Consider the following 18,857-nt stretch of genomic DNA (forward strand, 5'->3'; position numbering starts at 1 on the left):
TATCAAGTGCATTTCATTTTAAATGTTTATGGTGAAATAAAGTGCAGATATCATTAACTCTAATGTAATTAACTTGGATTAAACACAGTTTTATTAGTATAAAAGACAAGAAACTGCAGAAACTTGTAAGTATCACCAGAACAATCAAGGGCATTTCAATTTAAGGAAATCAAGGAAACTTGAAAACTGCATTCCCTGAATGCAATGCACCAAACTTGACCGTCTGTTTCCAGTTTGACAAATGAACTGATAGCAATAACATCCTCAAGTTTTACTCTTTCTTGCAGTGTTATGTTATTTATAATAGCATATTATTATTTAGAAACTTTTATAGTATTTATTCATATTTTGAATTATTTAGATTTTTTTTTTTATGCTTTTAGTTTTCATTTTAGTTTTAGTAATTTTGTTATGTGCTTTTATTTGTTTTTTACATAATTATATTTAGCTTTAATTCTTTTTATTTCAGTTTTAGTCATTTTAGTACTTCAACCTAAACATAAATTAGAAATGTTGCCTTGGAAACTAGCTGAAATAAATGTTTCTTTATTTTTATTTAATGTAATCTTTGCTAAAAATGTTTTAATCAAATATTTATATTTTATTTTATTTTCCCTTTATTTCAATTACAAATTTTAAAAGTTTTAGATTTAGAAAAAAACACTGCTTTTTTTCGTCGAATATTTCTCATTTATTTTTTTCAACCTTATTTCAATTATAATGAAAACAAATTTTAATCATTTTAGAAAATAACAACACTGTTTTTTTAGTCATCTTTGGTTGCCAAAAGTTAATACATTTGTACACAAAATTGGAATTTAAAAAGCTACATAACAATTTTTATTGAATGCTGATAATTGAAATTGCTGAATTAAACATGTATAATGTACCATATTTACTGTTCCATGCTGTTTAACATACTATATTTAATAAATACTATGAAATATATAACTGGGACCCAGCAATAGACTTTTGTCCACTGTAGTGGACATTATATTTTAGTGAATTTCTCTGACATCATACATGTCACATGTCACAACCTGGATGTCCTGTAAAGAGCACATTCAGGACTTTTCAGAGATACCAAATGTTTGGAGGTTTCACCATGAAAACAACTTCTCCTTGGTCTTTAATAATGTCTGACATTAATTTAGTGATCAATTGTAGCACTCTTATGGAAATATGATAATATATTTTAATTCTAATTTAAATCGGACTACTTTTCAAATTGTATTTCATAAACCAACATCTCAGGAAAACGTTATGGGGTTTCAAATAAAAAAATGACTTTGTTACAGAACAGGGTGTTGATTTCATACATGTCCACTGTAGAGGACATCAGGACCTAAATCATGTTTATCAGGCATTTTGGGAGACAAGTGAATATGGAAATAAGTTATACATCAATATTCCTATGAAATATTAGATATTATTATTAAAATGTTGCTAATTATTACTCCAATCATTACACTTCTTTTTTCATTAAATGTTGCTCCAAGAACACATTAATGTGCACATTAGATACAGTGTATAGATACATTGCATTGAATGGGAATATTAATGTATGGCCATTTTACCCACATATTGCATAAAGTAAAATGGTGTATCAATTCATTCCATTATATCTTTCATAACATAGTTGAGAATCATCTTTATAAAAATTTTTGTTAAAATAAATTCTGAAACCCCAGCATTTATTGGTGATTGAAATAAAAATCTCATTGTTTTTGCCTATACATATAATACATATATTATTATATATATTACATGTATATATACATATATACATGTAATTTTATTTTTTAAACAACTGAGTCCTGGTGTCCACTAGAGAGGACATAGCATAACAAAAAAGTTTTTTTTTTTTTACTATTTGTTTCTTATGCTCTAAACCAGGGATGGGCAACTTCAGTCCTGGAGGGCCACTGTCCTGCAGGGTTTAGCTCCAACCCTGATAAAACTCACCTGCCTGTAGTTTTCTAATAATCCTAAGACGCTGATTAGCTTGCTCATGTGTGTTTGAGTAGGGTTGGAGCTAAACTCTGCAGGACAGTGGCCCTCCAGGACCGAAGTTGCCCATCCCTGCGCTAAACAATGTGATGACATGAAGAAAAAAAACTAAACTCAAAAAGTATTTTTTTTCTGGGTCTCAGGAGGATATACTGTGCAGTACGCAGTAAGCAGCACACTAGTATTTAATTTACAGTTAAGAATTGTTACGTTAATTACAGCATGGTGTGTGAACGCACCTTTAGTTCCTGGAGTGCCAGAGTTTAGTTCCAGCACTGCTCCAACACACATGCCTGTAGTTTTCAAATAAGCCTGAAGGACTTGATTAGCTGGATCAGGTGCATTAGAGGGTGTGTTCACACTTTTAGTTTGGTTCGTGTGGTTCGTTTGGTCTAGACCCAAAAAAAAAAAAAAACTTTTAGTCCTGGTCCACTTAAGACAGGGGTGCCCAATCCTGCTCCTGCCGATCGACTGTCCTGCACAGTTCATCTCCAACCCTAATCAAACACACCTGAAGCAACCAATTAACATCTTCAGGATCACTTGAACATTAAAGGCATGTGTGTTTGATTAGGGTTGGAGATGACCTGTGCAGGACAGTCGATCGGCAGGAGCAGGATTGGGCACCCCTGACTTAAGAGCTCACATTGGCATTTTAACACCGAACCTAAAGATACCAAACTTAAAGGCATAGGGATTTGTTCACAGCCTGATTGGTCTGCTGTTCTCACGTATATTTCGCGACGGAACTCACCGAACATCCAAAACATTGCTGTGTGCTGGGCTAAATGGGCTGGTTTGTATGTGCGTAGCCTACATATGATGTAATTTTGACCAGTTAAGAACTTGTGAAGAGCTTATAAAATGTGTAAAGGAGTCAAAACAGCGGCAGGAATCCCTCCGTCACACACGCAGTTCTGATCCTGTACTGAACTGTGATGGGCAACATTGCGACTACGACGAGAAAAAACGGTACGCTTGAGCATTCTGTCATTTTAGGGTCGCATCTTGTGACATCATGTCCCGCTTTTGGTTCGTTTACTTGCCTTTGGTCCGTGTTGCGTTCATATTTCATTCGAACCACAACAGAGTTTGTTGAGAAGTGGACCGAGACCCATTTTTTCACCGATCTCGGTCCGCAGTATTCGAATGGCGTTTATTTGAATGAACCGTACTAACAGAGCAATCGCACCAGGGTTTGTTTTAATCGAACCAAACATGCCAAGTGTGAACACCTCTTTAACTGGGGTTGGAACTAAACTCTGCAGGGCTGTGGAGTTTTGCACCCCTGCCATAGACAAACCATCAAGCCATTGCAGAGTAAGCAATCATCGCTGGTGATAGTTCAAGTCCATGTGCTTTGTTCAGATTCACAGTATTGGCAGTTAGAAAGGATCTTTGACTCTGTCTGCCCTCTACGGGGTATTTCTCCCATCTGCGTTAGATGACATTCAAAGCAATGACCCTCTTGTACAGCTCTATCTCCAGCTCTCTCTCTGCTGTTCAGGTCAGATCGGAAGCCTGCAGGCCACTCAGATGACTCACGAGGCGGTCATTCGGGATCTGGAATCGGAAAAGTCTCGTCTGAAGGACAAGGTGTTACGTCTGGAGGAGGAAAGAGGGGCATTGCAGAACAAATGTCAGACGCTGGACGAGAGGCAGAGACAGCAGGTCGTCTCCCTGGAGAAGGTACGGATCAATTCGATGCAGTTTGCTGAATATGGATTCGTTTAGGCCCGCTTAGAGTGTTTGGACACTTTCTGGTTGTCAGACATCACAAGCGTGGATTTATACAGCAAAAATGGCTCAGAAAAGGGAAGTCAAGAAAAGCTCTTACAGCATTTTATGCAGATGCCACTTGGTTTGATACTTTATATCTAATGCAATGACATTTTTAAGTGTCCAAATATGTTTTGAGGGCATGATTTGTGTAGCGCAATAAGATCTTGAAGCGTAGTTGGTGTGTGTAGGAGAGATGGAGCGAGGAAAAACAGCTCAAGTTTGCAGAATCTGTCTGTAGCTCAAACATCAATCTTCTGCAGTAACATTTATTTCACATGAGTTCCTCTGAGACATCATTAGTTTTATGTTTAAAGCATATACAAGCCCATATCTCGTGTTAAACACTAGCTGCTTTATCACAGCTAAATCCAGACCTCCATGTTTAATTCAAAACTCACTGCAAGACTTCAGAAAATATGTCTCTTTGTGGATGGTTGGTTTGATTGAATGGGAATTCTTATTTCTCAGTGGTTTCACTCAGCCCTGCAATCATTTTTCTTTTGCGGAGACAGCATGGCTATTTATTTGACTCGCTACAGTATGGGATTTCGTGCTGTTTTCACGCAACAATCTGCTCTAGCAGTTTGGCTTTTTGGCTGTCCTGTCGCATTTGGGTTTTGATTCATTATTAATACGTTGAGAGCCCCAATAAACAGATTGTGGGAATGTGGGCTTGTTTTTGCTCCTGAAATATCCTTCTCAGCAGTTTTAGAACTAAAATTGGGATAGACTTTTAAAAGAATAGACTTTGGGAAACTTTTAAAAGAGCCATGGCGCAGTTTGTCCTGTGACGCGTTGTAATTACATTCCCCTTCTCTCTTCCCATAGCTTACGGTCATTCTCCCTTATTTTTGTCTATTAAATGCAAGTTTCCTTTGTACCTAAAGAGTGCATATTAGTACCTCAAAGGTGCAAATTGGTACCAAAAGTGTACTTATTAGTACCTAAATGATACATATTAGAACCTTTTTAAAGGGTATCGTCCTAGTGAGAGCTGTTGTACCATTTTGTCTGAGAACAATGAAATTAAGAATAAACAACTTCACAAATGGTAATACGTATAAGTGTCTTGTTACCAAGATTTTGGGTTTGGTAAGATTTTTTATGTTTTTGTTGTTGTTGTTGTTGTTAGTTCACCCGAAAAAGAAAATTCTGTCATTAATTACCAATATTCCAAATCCGAAAGACTTTTGTTAATCTTCGGAACACAAATAAAGATCTTTTTGACGAAATCTGACTTAAGTTTAATGTTAAAACTATGTAATCCAAATGGAAAGAAACGTTATATCCCATTCAAATACATCTTAAGGTCAACATACATTTTTTATAAAGACTCCCATCCCGTTTCACTCCGTTCTGTTCACTCTGTTCCTTCTAGCTGTGAACATTATTATCCTCATAAACACTTCCGTAAGACCAACTGGTCAAATTTGTGAAGAATATATGAAGCGTCATGTCTCTTTTGGTTTGCTGCTGTGTGCTTGAATTTCAGGATAATTCCCCTTTGAAAAGGTTTCATCAATCTTTCTCTCAGTTTCTTTCTGTCGCCCACATCACAGTTTGTTTGCAGCACAGCCTTGAGTTAGGTGTTACTATGACAACGCTCACTAAATAGAGCGGGAAAGGATTGTGGAGTGATTCACTTTGCCGACACTTCTGCTGGTCTTATAATAGGAAGTTTGTGTACTTGCGGGCAGTTGCATCACAGTGTCAGTGTGGGCTTTGAAGGTGTCTTTCAGTTTTCACTGTTATAGATTGGATTCATGACATTTCTGAACAAGAGGCAGTCTGAGTGTCTCTTATTGAGACCTGTTTGTTCCCTTTTCATAAACTGTACTCAAACTTTCACAGACTCTCAGACTTTCACTTTGAATCCTGTTTATTCATGTGAATGTGAAAAGAGCCATATAGTACTGATGTGTACTGATTTTTTTTAATTATTATTATTACACGCCTCTATGGAATACTTGATTCTGATTGGTCAATCGCGCCATCCAGCGGTATGTTATTCCCCGATAACAACCAGTAAAAACTGAAAACACAGGCTCATCCGGGTTATTGAAGTCGCCGCTTTACGCTTGCTAGGAATGGTTTTTCTTCGTGGAAGTTTTGCATTTGGTGAGCTAATAAAATATCAAAACTCACAAAACAATATTTTGTGCACAGTTATTTAATTATATTAACCGGTATCGAGGACTTTCTCTTTGTTGTTACATACAAACGCAGCTGCTGCCATTTTGCGACGATTGTTTTGTACAATGTAATGGATTATAAGATAACAAACAGGTACGATTTTTTAAATGTTTAATCTCAAATCAATATCTCTTATCCCCATAATTATGTATGTGGTGAAATACCTTGTATACTGTATGTGGTAGGACTGTACTGTATCCATTAAATGTCTGTTTGAACTTGCTGATTCCTAGCAACTGCTTTCTCCAATGAAGCTTTGCGTTTAAAGAACTGATAAAATATTTCAACAGATCAATATTCCATGTCTAATTATTTACTTATCTAATGTCATCACTACTAAATGTAGTTTCATGAGGAATCAACATTTCCTATGAGAACTCAAAGGTTCCTTACATTTATTGAAACCAAACTGCAAAAATAACTCAAAAACATCAACACAGTAGCATTATATGATGTTTGCCAATGTTGAATAAAGAAGCAACTTGCATTAAAGTAATTGTCATTAAAGGCTATGCATTTCAATCTATCTTTTTGCTGTTTATGTTTCAAACTTTTACCTCATGTAACTATTATTAAATTAATACTTTTATTAGACAAGGACGCATTAAATAGTTCAAAAGTGGCAGTAAAAATATTTATAATGTCACAGAAGATTTCAATCCCAAATAAATGCTGCACATCAAAGAATACATGTTTTCAACATTGATAATAAGACAAATCAGCATATTAGAATCATTTCTGAAAGATCATGTGACACTTAAGACTAGAGTAATGATGCTGAAAATTCAGCATTGACATCACAGGAATACTTCTTTTTTTTTTAAATGTATTATATATATTATATATATTAGAAATATTAAAGTTTATTATATAGTCATATAATATAATAAATGAAAATAATAAATATTCAGAAACTGTAACACAATTTTAAAAGTGCTAATAAACAAATACAAATGCAACAGATGGACAATAATGAAATTTGTGTGTTTAGATGTTTTTTAAATTTATATACAAATATCTCTCTCTCTCTCTCTCTCTCTCTCTCTCTCTCTCTCTCTCTCTCTCTCTCTCTCTCTCTCTCTCTCTCTCTCTCTCTCTCTCTCTCTCTCTCTCTCTGTAAATGTAAAGACAAAATACATTTTTTTTTTCTTTCTCAACAGTCACTTCGAGAGGAAAAGCAGATCTATGAGAAGGAGCTCATAAACTTGCGTGTCAGATATGAAGAGGAGACCGCTCACTTTAAGGATACCCACAGTCGGGCGGTGGAGGAGCTCTCCAGGAAGCACCGGGCCGCTCTGGAGAACACACAGAGCATCTCCGAGAAAGAGAAGAACCGCCTCCTGTCTGTGAGTGAACTCTGTCACATCGCTGTCAGCTGTGCCCACATACACATACAAGTTTTTAAACGCTCTCAGCTGTCCTGTCGAGATATCAGCATGACTGCACTTCAGACGTTAGGTTCAGACGGAAGATGTAACTCACTGTCTAGCATCAGTCAGGAGGTGTCACCTTGAGAAAGAACCGGAAGCACCTTTGAGTGCAAGTGGAAGCTCAGGGAGAACAATTGTAACAGGTTCAGGATTGGAGAACATATGCGTTTTTAATCTGGTTTGTCAAATTATTGAGTTTTGAAAAAACACAATTATTAGTATTTATTTACAAGCACACAAGGATCCAGTCTGTCTGCTGAGATAATAATCAGGTACAGAGATAGATGAAAGTTGAGCCAAAATACTGTTTTAGATGTTGTGATACAAAACTATGTTTTAAAAACAGATATTTTAATTAGTTTGTTTGTTTGTTTGTTATTTAGTTAGTTTTCAGTGTTATTGTTAACTAAAACTAGAATTGCTAAAAAATTGTTTTCGGAAATTTAAATCAAATATAAATATTAGATTGAAATCTTAAACGTAAAAAAATATCATATTAGAACTAAAATAACTGAAACAAATTGAAAATAAACATAAAATAAAATAAGCTGAATTTGAGGTGATAATTGGAAATTGAAATAAAATACATTGAAGCTACATACAATTAAAAAAATATTAAATGAAAAAAACATTAACTTAAACTAAAATGAAAATGAAAATAGAAAATATGTCAAAATGTTAATAACTACTATAATAGTATATAAATATAATAGTATATAAATAATACCTAAATAACACTGGCTAAACTTATTTAAACAACAAAAGATAGAGAAGTGTATTTTCCTGCTTTTTAAAAGTTTTATTTTGGTATCCTAACTATATTGCTCCACACGTCTTAAATGTCAACTGCAACACTAGACTAAGACTGCTGAATTGACTCTGCAAGTCTTAATGCACAGACCTGATCTTTTGACCATATCCGATATTTTTTTGTTTTTGTTTTTTTTGTCCCGTCTGTTTACATTCACTTTAGACACATCTGGAATCTGATATCTGTGTTTACATTAATCCCCGCCCAAAACGATTCTGTTGGTGATTGTTTTACTATGCGACATGGTTGACCCTCTGGTCTCGAATAGCCGTACTAAAATTATTTGATATTTCACGTCAGGTGGCCATGATTTAGTAAAAGCTGTCATGGATGTTTGCAGCGCAAAATCTGACAGAACGGATATAGACCGGAAATAATGCAATTTTCGATTATCTTAGTAGCGCACTAAGATTTCATTTATTTGAATGAATTCGAAGGAATTAACGAGAGAGAGATTGAGAATTACCATGTGTTCATTAGTTTATTTACAAAAACAGTGAAATTATCTCATTGCTGAGAAATAGCCTATAATGTAGCTTTCAGTAGCAAAGCTATTTTAAAAATTCACAGGGCAGAGGTTGAACACCAGTTTCTATGTTCCTGAATGTGTCTGTTCACACGTAATTTCTTAAGTATAAAGTTTCCAACCCAGTAAAAAAAAAAAATTTGAATTTAAGTGCAAACACATACAGGCAAGTCTGCTTCATAATACGACATTAATTATGAAGACATAATACGACATTAATTATGAAGACAAGCTATCTTTATGGCCAAACGTGTCGCCCTCACCTTGTGGTGGCTTGGAATTCAAAGAGGAATCGGATATTCGTGTTTGACGTAGGTCAGATGTCCAGATATCGGATATGTATCTGATTTAAAACCACATTTGAAAGTGGTTTGAACGTGTGCAACAAATTCTGATCTGGGATTTGTTTGTGACAGTGTTAATGCAGCTTAATATATCTTACACTTAAATAAATAACTACTAAAGTGGTTTAAAAAAATGCTTCTTTTTGGTCATGTCTTATTTTGCCTAGGGCATTAAGTGAACCAGAACTGCCACTTCAAATAAAAGAGCAGGTGCATGACGCCTCTGAAAGCACCAGATCATTTTCTAAAGAACTAGAGAATAAATTTAGTTTGTGAAACTTTAGGAGGTTCTCCCATGTAAACTGGCTGCGTTTGTTTTTATTCATAACTAGTGGTCGACCGATATTAATGGCCGGTGCCGATATCTTAGAAAGCAGGATGGCCGATCCTAATAATAATTTATTAATATTTAATAAATTAGGAATAAATCATTTGAAAATTAATTAAAAAAAAAAATCACAGACAGGGTTTAAGCCTAGTCCTGGACCTAAAATGCATGTTTGAGCTTTTTTAACTGAAAGCAACTTGCACTGACATATCTCAAAATATATCTGTGCCATTGTTTTGTCTCAAGATGCACACCAGTAATGTTTTTTTTCTAAGGCAGGTTTATAAAAGCTACTTAAATGTCCTAATTAAACTCAAGCCTAATCCTAGCTTAATCTAAGCCTTGTCTGTGAAACCAGGCCATAGTGTTTGGCTTTTTAGTAGCCTTCTAGTAATAGAAAAGCAAACGCTATAATACTTTCTTAGTTTATCGGTTCTAACTAGATAGGACTATTAAACAGAGACCGTAAACTAATGAAGACGGAGAATCCGACACATCAGTAAACTTATTCTCCGATACCGATGTTTAAAAAATGCCAAATATCGGCCACTATATATCGGACTTGGCGATATGTAGGTCGACTAATCATCCTAAGCCTTTTCTCTTCTATTTTTAGGAGTGTGTGTGAGTGAAAAAATGCTAATCCAGTAGAGAAACAGAAAGGGAAAGCGCAGGTGCCTCAGCTCCAGGAGGTTTGGTTGAAAGGAATAGTGCAGTACTCAGCCCTGCTTTCTTGCCTAACAGTGCAAATTCACCTCACACACACTCTCACCTCCGTCCTGCCTCCATCTCACCCTCTCCACCCTGCTCAAAGTGTCCCAGACAAGACACATCTTCATTGATTTAACAATAATAAATAACTACTAAAGTGGTTTAAAAAAATGCTTCTTTTTGGTCATGTCTTATTTTGCCTAGGGCATTAAGTGAACCAGAACTGCCACTTCAAATAAAAGAGCAGGTGCATGACGCCTCTGAAAGCACCAGATCATTTTCTAAAGAACTAGAGAATAAATTTAGTTTGTGAAACTTTAGGAGGTTCTCCCATGTAAACTGGCTGCGTTTGTTTTTATTCATAACTAGTGGTCGACCGATATTAATGGCCGGTGCCGATATCTTAGAAAGCAGGATGGCCGATCCTAATAATAATTTATTAATATTTAATAAATTAGGAATAAATCATTTGAAAATTAATTAAAAAAAAAAATCACAGACAGGGTTTAAGCCTAGTCCTGGACCTAAAATGCATGTTTGAGCTTTTTTAACTGAAAGCAACTTGCACTGACATATCTCAAAATATATCTGTGCCATTGTTTTGTCTCAAGATGCACACCAGTAATGTTTTTTTTCTAAGGCAGGTTTATAAAAGCTACTTAAATGTCCTAATTAAACTCAAGCCTAATCCTAGCTTAATCTAAGCCTTGTCTGTGAAACCAGGCCATAGTGTTTGGCTTTTTAGTAGCCTTCTAGTAATAGAAAAGCAAACGCTATAATACTTTCTTAGTTTATCGGTTCTAACTAGATAGGACTATTAAACAGAGACCGTAAACTAATGAAGACGGAGAATCCGACACATCAGTAAACTTATTCTCCGATACCGATGTTTAAAAAATGCCAAATATCGGCCACTATATATCGGACTTGGCGATATGTAGGTCGACTAATCATCCTAAGCCTTTTCTCTTCTATTTTTAGGAGTGTGTGTGAGTGAAAAAATGCTAATCCAGTAGAGAAACAGAAAGGGAAAGCGCAGGTGCCTCAGCTCCAGGAGGTTTGGTTGAAAGGAATAGTGCAGTACTCAGCCCTGCTTTCTTGCCTAACAGTGCAAATTCACCTCACACACACTCTCACCTCCGTCCTGCCTCCATCTCACCCTCTCCACCCTGCTCAAAGTGTCCCAGACAAGACACATCTTCATTGATTTAACAATGAAAGGCATAACTGTTATTTCACTCATCAGCGGAGACAGGTTCGTAAATAGCAAACGTAATGACTAAACCGTCTGTTTTGATTTCTCTAGCCGATAGCATATGAAATGAAAGCCTAGAAAGCGACACTGAATTGACTCAGTCAGAGCGCAATCTGTCACCCTCCCTCAAAATAGGCAGCTGCCAGCAGCCCGGCACATCCATATCCATACAGTTCACAACTACTTAATCTTTTTGTAATTATAAATCACACACAACAGATTGTTAGCTGAACATAGCAGAGCAGCAGTGGGTTATTTCTGAAGCCAAAGTCTAATGAGGATGTTGACTAATGTTTTTGTTTCATAAAAAAAACAATCCAAGGCACTTGAATATTAGTTTTTAGAAACATATAAAAAGCCTTTATTTTTTCATGGCTTAAATAAATAAAAAAACAGGTGACAAGCAACGGCACACCTACGCATTGCGGCCAGTAAGCCTTCATCAGGGTGTCTATTGCAAAAACAAACAAATTGTTTTAATAAAAGAAGTATCTTATGCTCACCTATGCTGCATTTATTTGATCAAAAATACAACATGTAATGTATTCCTGTGATGGCAAAGCTGAATTTTCAGCATCATTACTCCAGTCTTCAGTGTCATATGATCCTTCAGAAATCATTCGAATTTGCTGGTTTGATGCTCAACAAACATTTCTGATTATTATCAGTGTTGAAAACAGTTGTGCTGCTTAAGATATTTGTGAAAATCACGATGATACCGTTTTTTAAAGACCCCTGTGGTGAAAATCAAGTTTTTAATGTCGTTTATATGTCTATGTGGTGTTTTTAATATGCTTTAAGACAAACCATGTGCAGATTCATAAGTCAACACCATTGCTGAGTATTTTCTCCTTAAAAGTCCAGTGACCCAAAGACAGTCTCAAAAACACGGTTTGAAATCGCTGGTGTTTCTTGCGTCACAAACTACCTTGTATCCAATCACGTCACGTGCGGGCGGGCTTTAGCATATCATTAACAGCGAACTAGCAGGGGAGTTTATAGGTTACCCTATACCTAATTATATGTGAAAAATATACATTTACTGTAGAAATTATTGTGTGTCAGGAAAATTGTTGAAAATGTTGGCAGGGCAAGTCTTTTTTTTAAGAGGCTCTTAATATCTGGAAACATACTTATTTTTTACCTCATAGTTGCTATTAAAGTGTTTAGGTACTTGTGGTGTTATTAGCTAGTTAGCATTGTCCTTTTCCTTTGGTGACCGACTCCAGAAGTTCCCATGAGCAAGCAATCATGTACTTCTGAAAAGTCCACCACCACCTGAGCATTATTAGAAATGCTAATAGTTTCTACATACTCAATCGTATTTACATCTCCCATACCTTTAGAATGTAGCATGCATGCTAATGTAATGGATCTCATTTTCTCACTTTAACTCATTCTGAAAAGTTCCCTTCACGCTTACAGAGATTACGCCTGCCCAAAGCCGGCCCGCTCCGCCTTTATCACCTGCTGTCAAACCTGTACGACCCTTCAGCGAACCTTTGTGCCGGCGGACATCGCCCGTGATGCCGCAGCAGCAACCGGTTAATCACATTACTGCTCTGGGCTTATCTCACCGACGCCATAGCACCCGCTACTCTCAGAAATGGAAATGTAGTTTGAAAAATTGAGGCGCAGATGAATAATCAATGAGAGTGGCCTCTGTTAGAGTGTGCCGCTGACTCACAGTCTTGTACAGGAGCAGCATGACGACCGCGCTGACGTCCTATTTTAGAAGAAGCCTAGGGCCCTCTCTCTTTCTCTTCTTTATCTTTCTTTTCCAGAGCGCATTCGGTTTGTAGTGTGTGTCCATAGTGTGTTTGTTTGGTGACTCACTGCTCTGATGACAGACCTTGTGGCATTAGAAGAACCTTTATTTTGGAAACCTCCACAGAATAGAGCCCCATGTGTGCGATGTATTTGATATTTTCTGGGAGGGAGATCACAACTGGATTCTACTTAATTTGACACGGATCGCAGCATGGATCCATTTTTACCATCTCAACGCATGTCACTGAGGCACAGCCGGCACCCTCAAGAGGTGCTATTTGCATATTTGTGCGCCTTGAATTGGGGATGGAGTGAATTATGCACACCTGCCGGCTATACTGAGCGCTCAGCCCATTTGCTCGTCTGTGCTAACCATCAATTTTTTAAACAGGCGTACTTAAGACTTCTTTCTCCTCAAGGCCCACGCGCCCGCACACGCACAGGATTTTCACTGGCTGTTCTTTTAGGTGATGGGTATATGAACATGCACAGAAATGAAGTGACGTGGGTTTGATTCGTTGTGGACTTTAATCAAAATGTGCAAGGAGCTCGCCGCTGCTCTTTATAATGAACGGGAGAGATTATTTCGTCTCTGTCATCTTTCATTTGTCAACATCTATCGCTCTGCTCTTTCACATCATCCACTTGCTTCTTTTTCTTCTTTTAATATATGTTAGGATATAATTATGCATTGTTCAGAAAGGAAACAAGATTGACAGTTTTAGACTTTAATTTTACTATAGCCTTGCAAATACTGTGTATATATATTTCAAAGTATCCTATATATAATATATCCCATATATATTCAGCAAGAAAGCATTACAGTGATCCTGAAAGTAAGTATCCTGAAAATAATGTTCCACAAAATTAAGCATTACAACTTCTTTCAGCTTTGATCATAAGAAATGTTTCTTGAGCAGCAAATCAGCATATTAGAATGATTTCTGAAGGATCATGTGACACTGAAGACTGGAGTAATGATGCTGACAATGCAGCTTTGTCATCAAAATATACAATTTGAAATTGTAATAATATTTCACAGTATTAATGTTTTTACTTTTTTGATCAAATAAATGCAGCCTTTCAAAAACATTAAAACATCTTAATGACTATTCATTTAATGCCTCATTTTGCCTCTTTTTTTTTTTTTACATTATATCAATCTAAGTCAATGGGAGATATTCTAATTTCAATTTTAAATATCTGCAAAACAAAGTTTAATGAAGTGTCTACATTAAGCAACTCAGGCTGAATTAATTACATATTTTTAATTCTTAGAGTTAGGATGTATAACCAGAATATATTTGAGGAATATTACTTCAGTACTACCTTGAAAGCGCAATAATCAGCCCCATTGTATCCTCTGACTGTGGTGGGCAGGAAACAATCAAAAATCGCATTTTGTTCTGTAAATGTCACAGGATGACTATGATTAGTTTCTGTATTATTATTTTCGAGGAGAGGTCTAGAAAGCTGAAGAATCTTATTATGAATAATATATAGTTATTAATTTCTTCTCATGCTTTGTTTTTGCATTGCAAATCTTGTCATCTTATTTCTTCCTACTTCCTGAGACTGATATTAAGTGGATTTCCTAAGGCACTACCCTGACATGTTTGAAATTAAGTTTTCAGGCGGTTATGCCTTCAAAATGCCACAGCCTAAAAAAGATTTTTATCATGATTAAAGGAATAGTTCATCCAGTAATGAAACGTCTGACGTTATTTACTCATCCTCGTGTTGTTTCAATCCTGTATGAGTTTCATTCCTCGTATGAATTTGGAGCGACATGAGGTTGAGTAAATGACAGAATGTTCACTTTTTGTTGAGCTATAACTTCAAAATGAGAAGTAATAGTCTAACACATGGTCGTCTTATCTCCAGTAACATAAATTGTTTCACACGTTTGTAAGCAGCCGTCATTTTTAATCAGCATGTTCTGTTGGACTTATAGGAGATGGAGGATCAGTTCGAGAAGGAACGTAACTCTCTAGAGGAACAGAAGAGCCTTTTGCGAGAGGAACTGGACAATATACGAGAGGAGCTCAGTGCCAAACTCAACATGGCCAACAGTGAGGTACGGTAATGTGTGTGCTGAAACTTTCATTTAGGCCTTTTATAATCAATAAAACACTGATCATTGTCTACGTTTAGACCTACACCAATAATGTGATTTTTTTTTTTTTTTTTTTTTAAGGACTTAATCACAGTTAACAAGATGTTTACATGACACAAGTATACCTCTTCACTCCTGTTCTCATGCAGTTTTCATTATTTTGATTATTCGCTAAGAATTGTGGTTTATTCACATACCTCAATACACAGCACAAAGGATGACCGCACATACTGTATAGTAGATGTGTTACTGGCCACTGTTTTAATCTACTTACACACATTGCAAAACATTTCTATGGATTTCTAATATTGAATATTTTTAATATTCATTTTCGATGACGCGCCTAAAAATGTCTTCATTTCTGTTTTTTTTTTTACTGTTCTAAACCATAAAAATACCATATGTTTACAGATATTTAGGAAAAATGCTAAGTTCACATACTGGTTTTTTTTGAAAAACAATGCTACAGCCAGTTGTTCTACTTTGAAATGTGCGTTCCATATCAGAATGTCTGTTTTTGTTTTGGACTGCGAGTTTTTACTGCCAGTTTACCCAATAGTATTTCGACACCCCGCGTTGCCAGTTGGTGGAAAACACAGCGTTTTGCAGCCAGCAAAAGAAACTGGGTCAGAGTCCACTTTTTATGCCGTCCCTCGCTAACTGCCCTCCATCTCGTTCACTCGGATGTACGTCATTGCTTACATTGCACGAGTACACACTACTGGTGGAACCCTTGCAATGGGTTTAAATGGAACGCCATTTTGTGACGTCACAATCGTGTTGCTTTGTGGTATATGGATCTGCTTGAAGTGTACATTTGAGTAGACTAGCTCCCTCTCTCAAAAATCGAGGGGTCGAGGGTCTGTTCAAATAAACTTCCCTCACCCACTTGAAGTTAAACGCACTTCAAAATGATGGCAGGGATTCCCCCGAGAGGAAGTGCTTTAGAAGTTCGAGAGTAAGTGGAGTTAAACACAGCCTCAGTTTATTCAGCAGCCCAAAAATACGATGCCTTCTTTACCGCTACATGACAGCATCATCCGTGAACATCACAAAGACATGTGCAGTTTGTCAGATTGGAATAGATGTGGTTACAGTGTTTACATGCCTGTTCATAGCAATTAAAATCGGCATACGCCACATATTTTACTATATTTATGGCTACTCTGTTATGAGCTTAATTGCATCAATTTGATCGAAGTAAAGTAGGATAAAGTTCAATCGCAATATTGCCTAAATCTCATTATAATCGTATTTTGAGGGTGCATGTAGTCATTGTTAGGAACTCTGCATTGCTTAGTATTGTCCATTCTTTTCAAAACCCTGTGCTGTCTCTGTGAAAGTGATTTAGCAGGTAGAAAGGAAGGTACGGAAGCAGAGGGAGGTGGTGATTAATTTCAGTGTCATGTGTTTACCATCTCATTAGTCTCAATGTGTTTTAATGGGCTTCCGGTACATAAATCTGGCTGTGTCCCATAGCTGCAAATAGGCAGCATCACTGATCATTCAATTTAACCATGTTTCATTTACTTTTTGAGTCATGCTCGATGAGCACATTAAACTCTGAACTTTCTGGAAGATCCATCTTAAGATGGTATCTGTGTTTTAAAAAATGGTAGCTGTGGTTTCTAGCTGATCTAAGCTGGTCATTAGCTCATTAATTATCGAGTACTGTATGTTCCGAAATTCAGCCTGACCACATAAACTGGTAATGACCAGCTGGTAGCTGGTTTGTTGCTGGTCGAAGATGATGACCAGCCTCTTGCACCTTCTAGAAACCAATTATCCACCTAGGCTACGTATTTAGCCATGCTGCCCACTTCAAGGCTGTTTCAAAATAGTTGAGTTGAGTCTTAAAAAGCACTGTATCATTGACTATTTGTGTGTTGTGTACATTGTTTATGCGCATTAGAGAATTTAGGTGTTGATTTAGAAACATGCTAACATCAACATCTGTATTGGATTGAACTTTAAGAATGTGGTTAATGAAAAGCATCTTTAATCAGTCACGTAAGAGGTTACATTTCGGAAGTTACCCTGCTGATTTTCTGGTACTAGCTGGTTTCTCAGCTGACCTAGGCTGGACTTCATATGTTTTAGCTGGGTGAAAAGTAAAACCCCTCTAAAACCCAGTCAACAGACCCACTGGGACCTGTCAAATAGCTGAGTAGCTGCTTATGTTGCCCATTAGGGTATGACATTTACAGAGTTTTTTATTTATTTATTTTTGATACTTTTGTTTAATGGGTTTAATCATTAGGACAAGGTTTAACAAATGTGCAAAAAGCAAAAAAAAGTAATTAATAATATAAATATTTAAATTATTTTATTCTATATATTTAACACATACTGTATATTTATATACTACTAAAATAATTTCTACATTATATATTTTTTAATCATTGGAAGACAGCTATAGAGACTATAGAGTGGATTTTGTTTTATATGTGAAACCTGTTTAACAAGGTACACATTAATAATTAATAATATAATTAATTAATTATATAAATAATGAAATGTTTGTATTCTGATTTATATATGTATATTTAATAATTATGGTAACACTTTACAATAAGGTTCATTAGTTAACATTAGTTTATGTATTAACTATCATTATATGTACTATAACTAACAATGAGCAATACATTAGTTACAGTATTTATTAATCTTTGTTAATGTTAGTTAATAAAAAATACAGCTGTTCATTGTTTGTTCATGTTACTTCACAGAGCATTAACTAATGTTAACAAATACAACCTTTGATTTTAATAATGTATTAGTAAATGTTGAAATTAATATTAACTAAGATTAATTAACGCTGTAGAAGTATTGTTCATTCTTAGTTCATGTTAACTAAAGTACTTAAGCAATGTTAACTAATGAACCTTATTGTGAAGTGTTACCATAATTATTGATAATGCTAAAAATAGAGAAATAATACAAAAAAATATTTTATTTTATTGCATTGCATTGCATTGAATTGCCTTGCAGTGTCCTTAAAGTCAACACAGAGAACAAGCATCTGCTCAAAAGCAAGTAACTTTTACTGTTCCTCAGGTGAGTCGACTCCAGGAGCTGGTGAAGCAGGGAGAGCAGGGACTCGGTTCTGCCGAGGGACACATCTCCAATCTGAAGGACGCCCAGAAGAAGCTTCTAGAAGAACTGGATGCCACTCGAGCCAGACTCCGAGAGACCAGCAACCTCCTAACGGCCCTTCAGGTCTATTACCAAAAGCTATTACTCTGAAGAAAAAAAAAAACTGAGAATGAGACTACATACTTCAAAGTCGCGTAACTCTGCCAGTGCAGCCAGTTTTGCAGGCTTTTTAAAAAAAAAATTTATTAAAGATGATGTGAGTAATTTCCTACTGTTTTTGCTCTCAGTTTCCATGAATAGCTTCTAAAAACACCTGCAGTGAGTTCATCATTTTGAGATGTGTAATAGGTGCTCCTGTTGAATTACACCCACCTGCGTTTTTGGCCCCTGTGTGACACTTCATTAGAGAGGCCTCTTCATGGTTCCTCTTCCTCTGTCCTTGACCTGAAACACAGGTCATCTGAGTGGCCATGCATAATGAATCA

The 18,857-nt window shown here is 36.2% G+C and overlaps 1 protein-coding gene across 4 annotated transcripts in view; it reads left to right on the forward strand.

The window, feature by feature from the left end:
• Window positions 1-18,857, forward strand: part of fam184ab (family with sequence similarity 184 member Ab) — a 117,849-nt gene that overhangs the window by 40,924 nt on the left and 58,068 nt on the right. For all 4 annotated transcript variants that reach the window (XM_079887775.1, XM_079887774.1, XM_079887776.1 and 1 more), the window contains exons 5-8: window positions 3,518-3,699; window positions 7,146-7,331; window positions 15,115-15,237; window positions 18,334-18,495. In XM_079887775.1, the coding sequence (XP_079743901.1) occupies window positions 3,518-3,699; window positions 7,146-7,331; window positions 15,115-15,237; window positions 18,334-18,495 (653 nt within the window). The remainder of the gene's footprint in view (window positions 1-3,517; window positions 3,700-7,145; window positions 7,332-15,114; window positions 15,238-18,333; window positions 18,496-18,857) is intronic.

The sequence above is a fragment of the Squalius cephalus genome (assembly GCF_949319135.1).
Source record: "Squalius cephalus genome assembly, chromosome: 12".
Classification (NCBI taxonomy): domain Eukaryota; kingdom Metazoa; phylum Chordata; class Actinopteri; order Cypriniformes; family Leuciscidae; genus Squalius; species Squalius cephalus.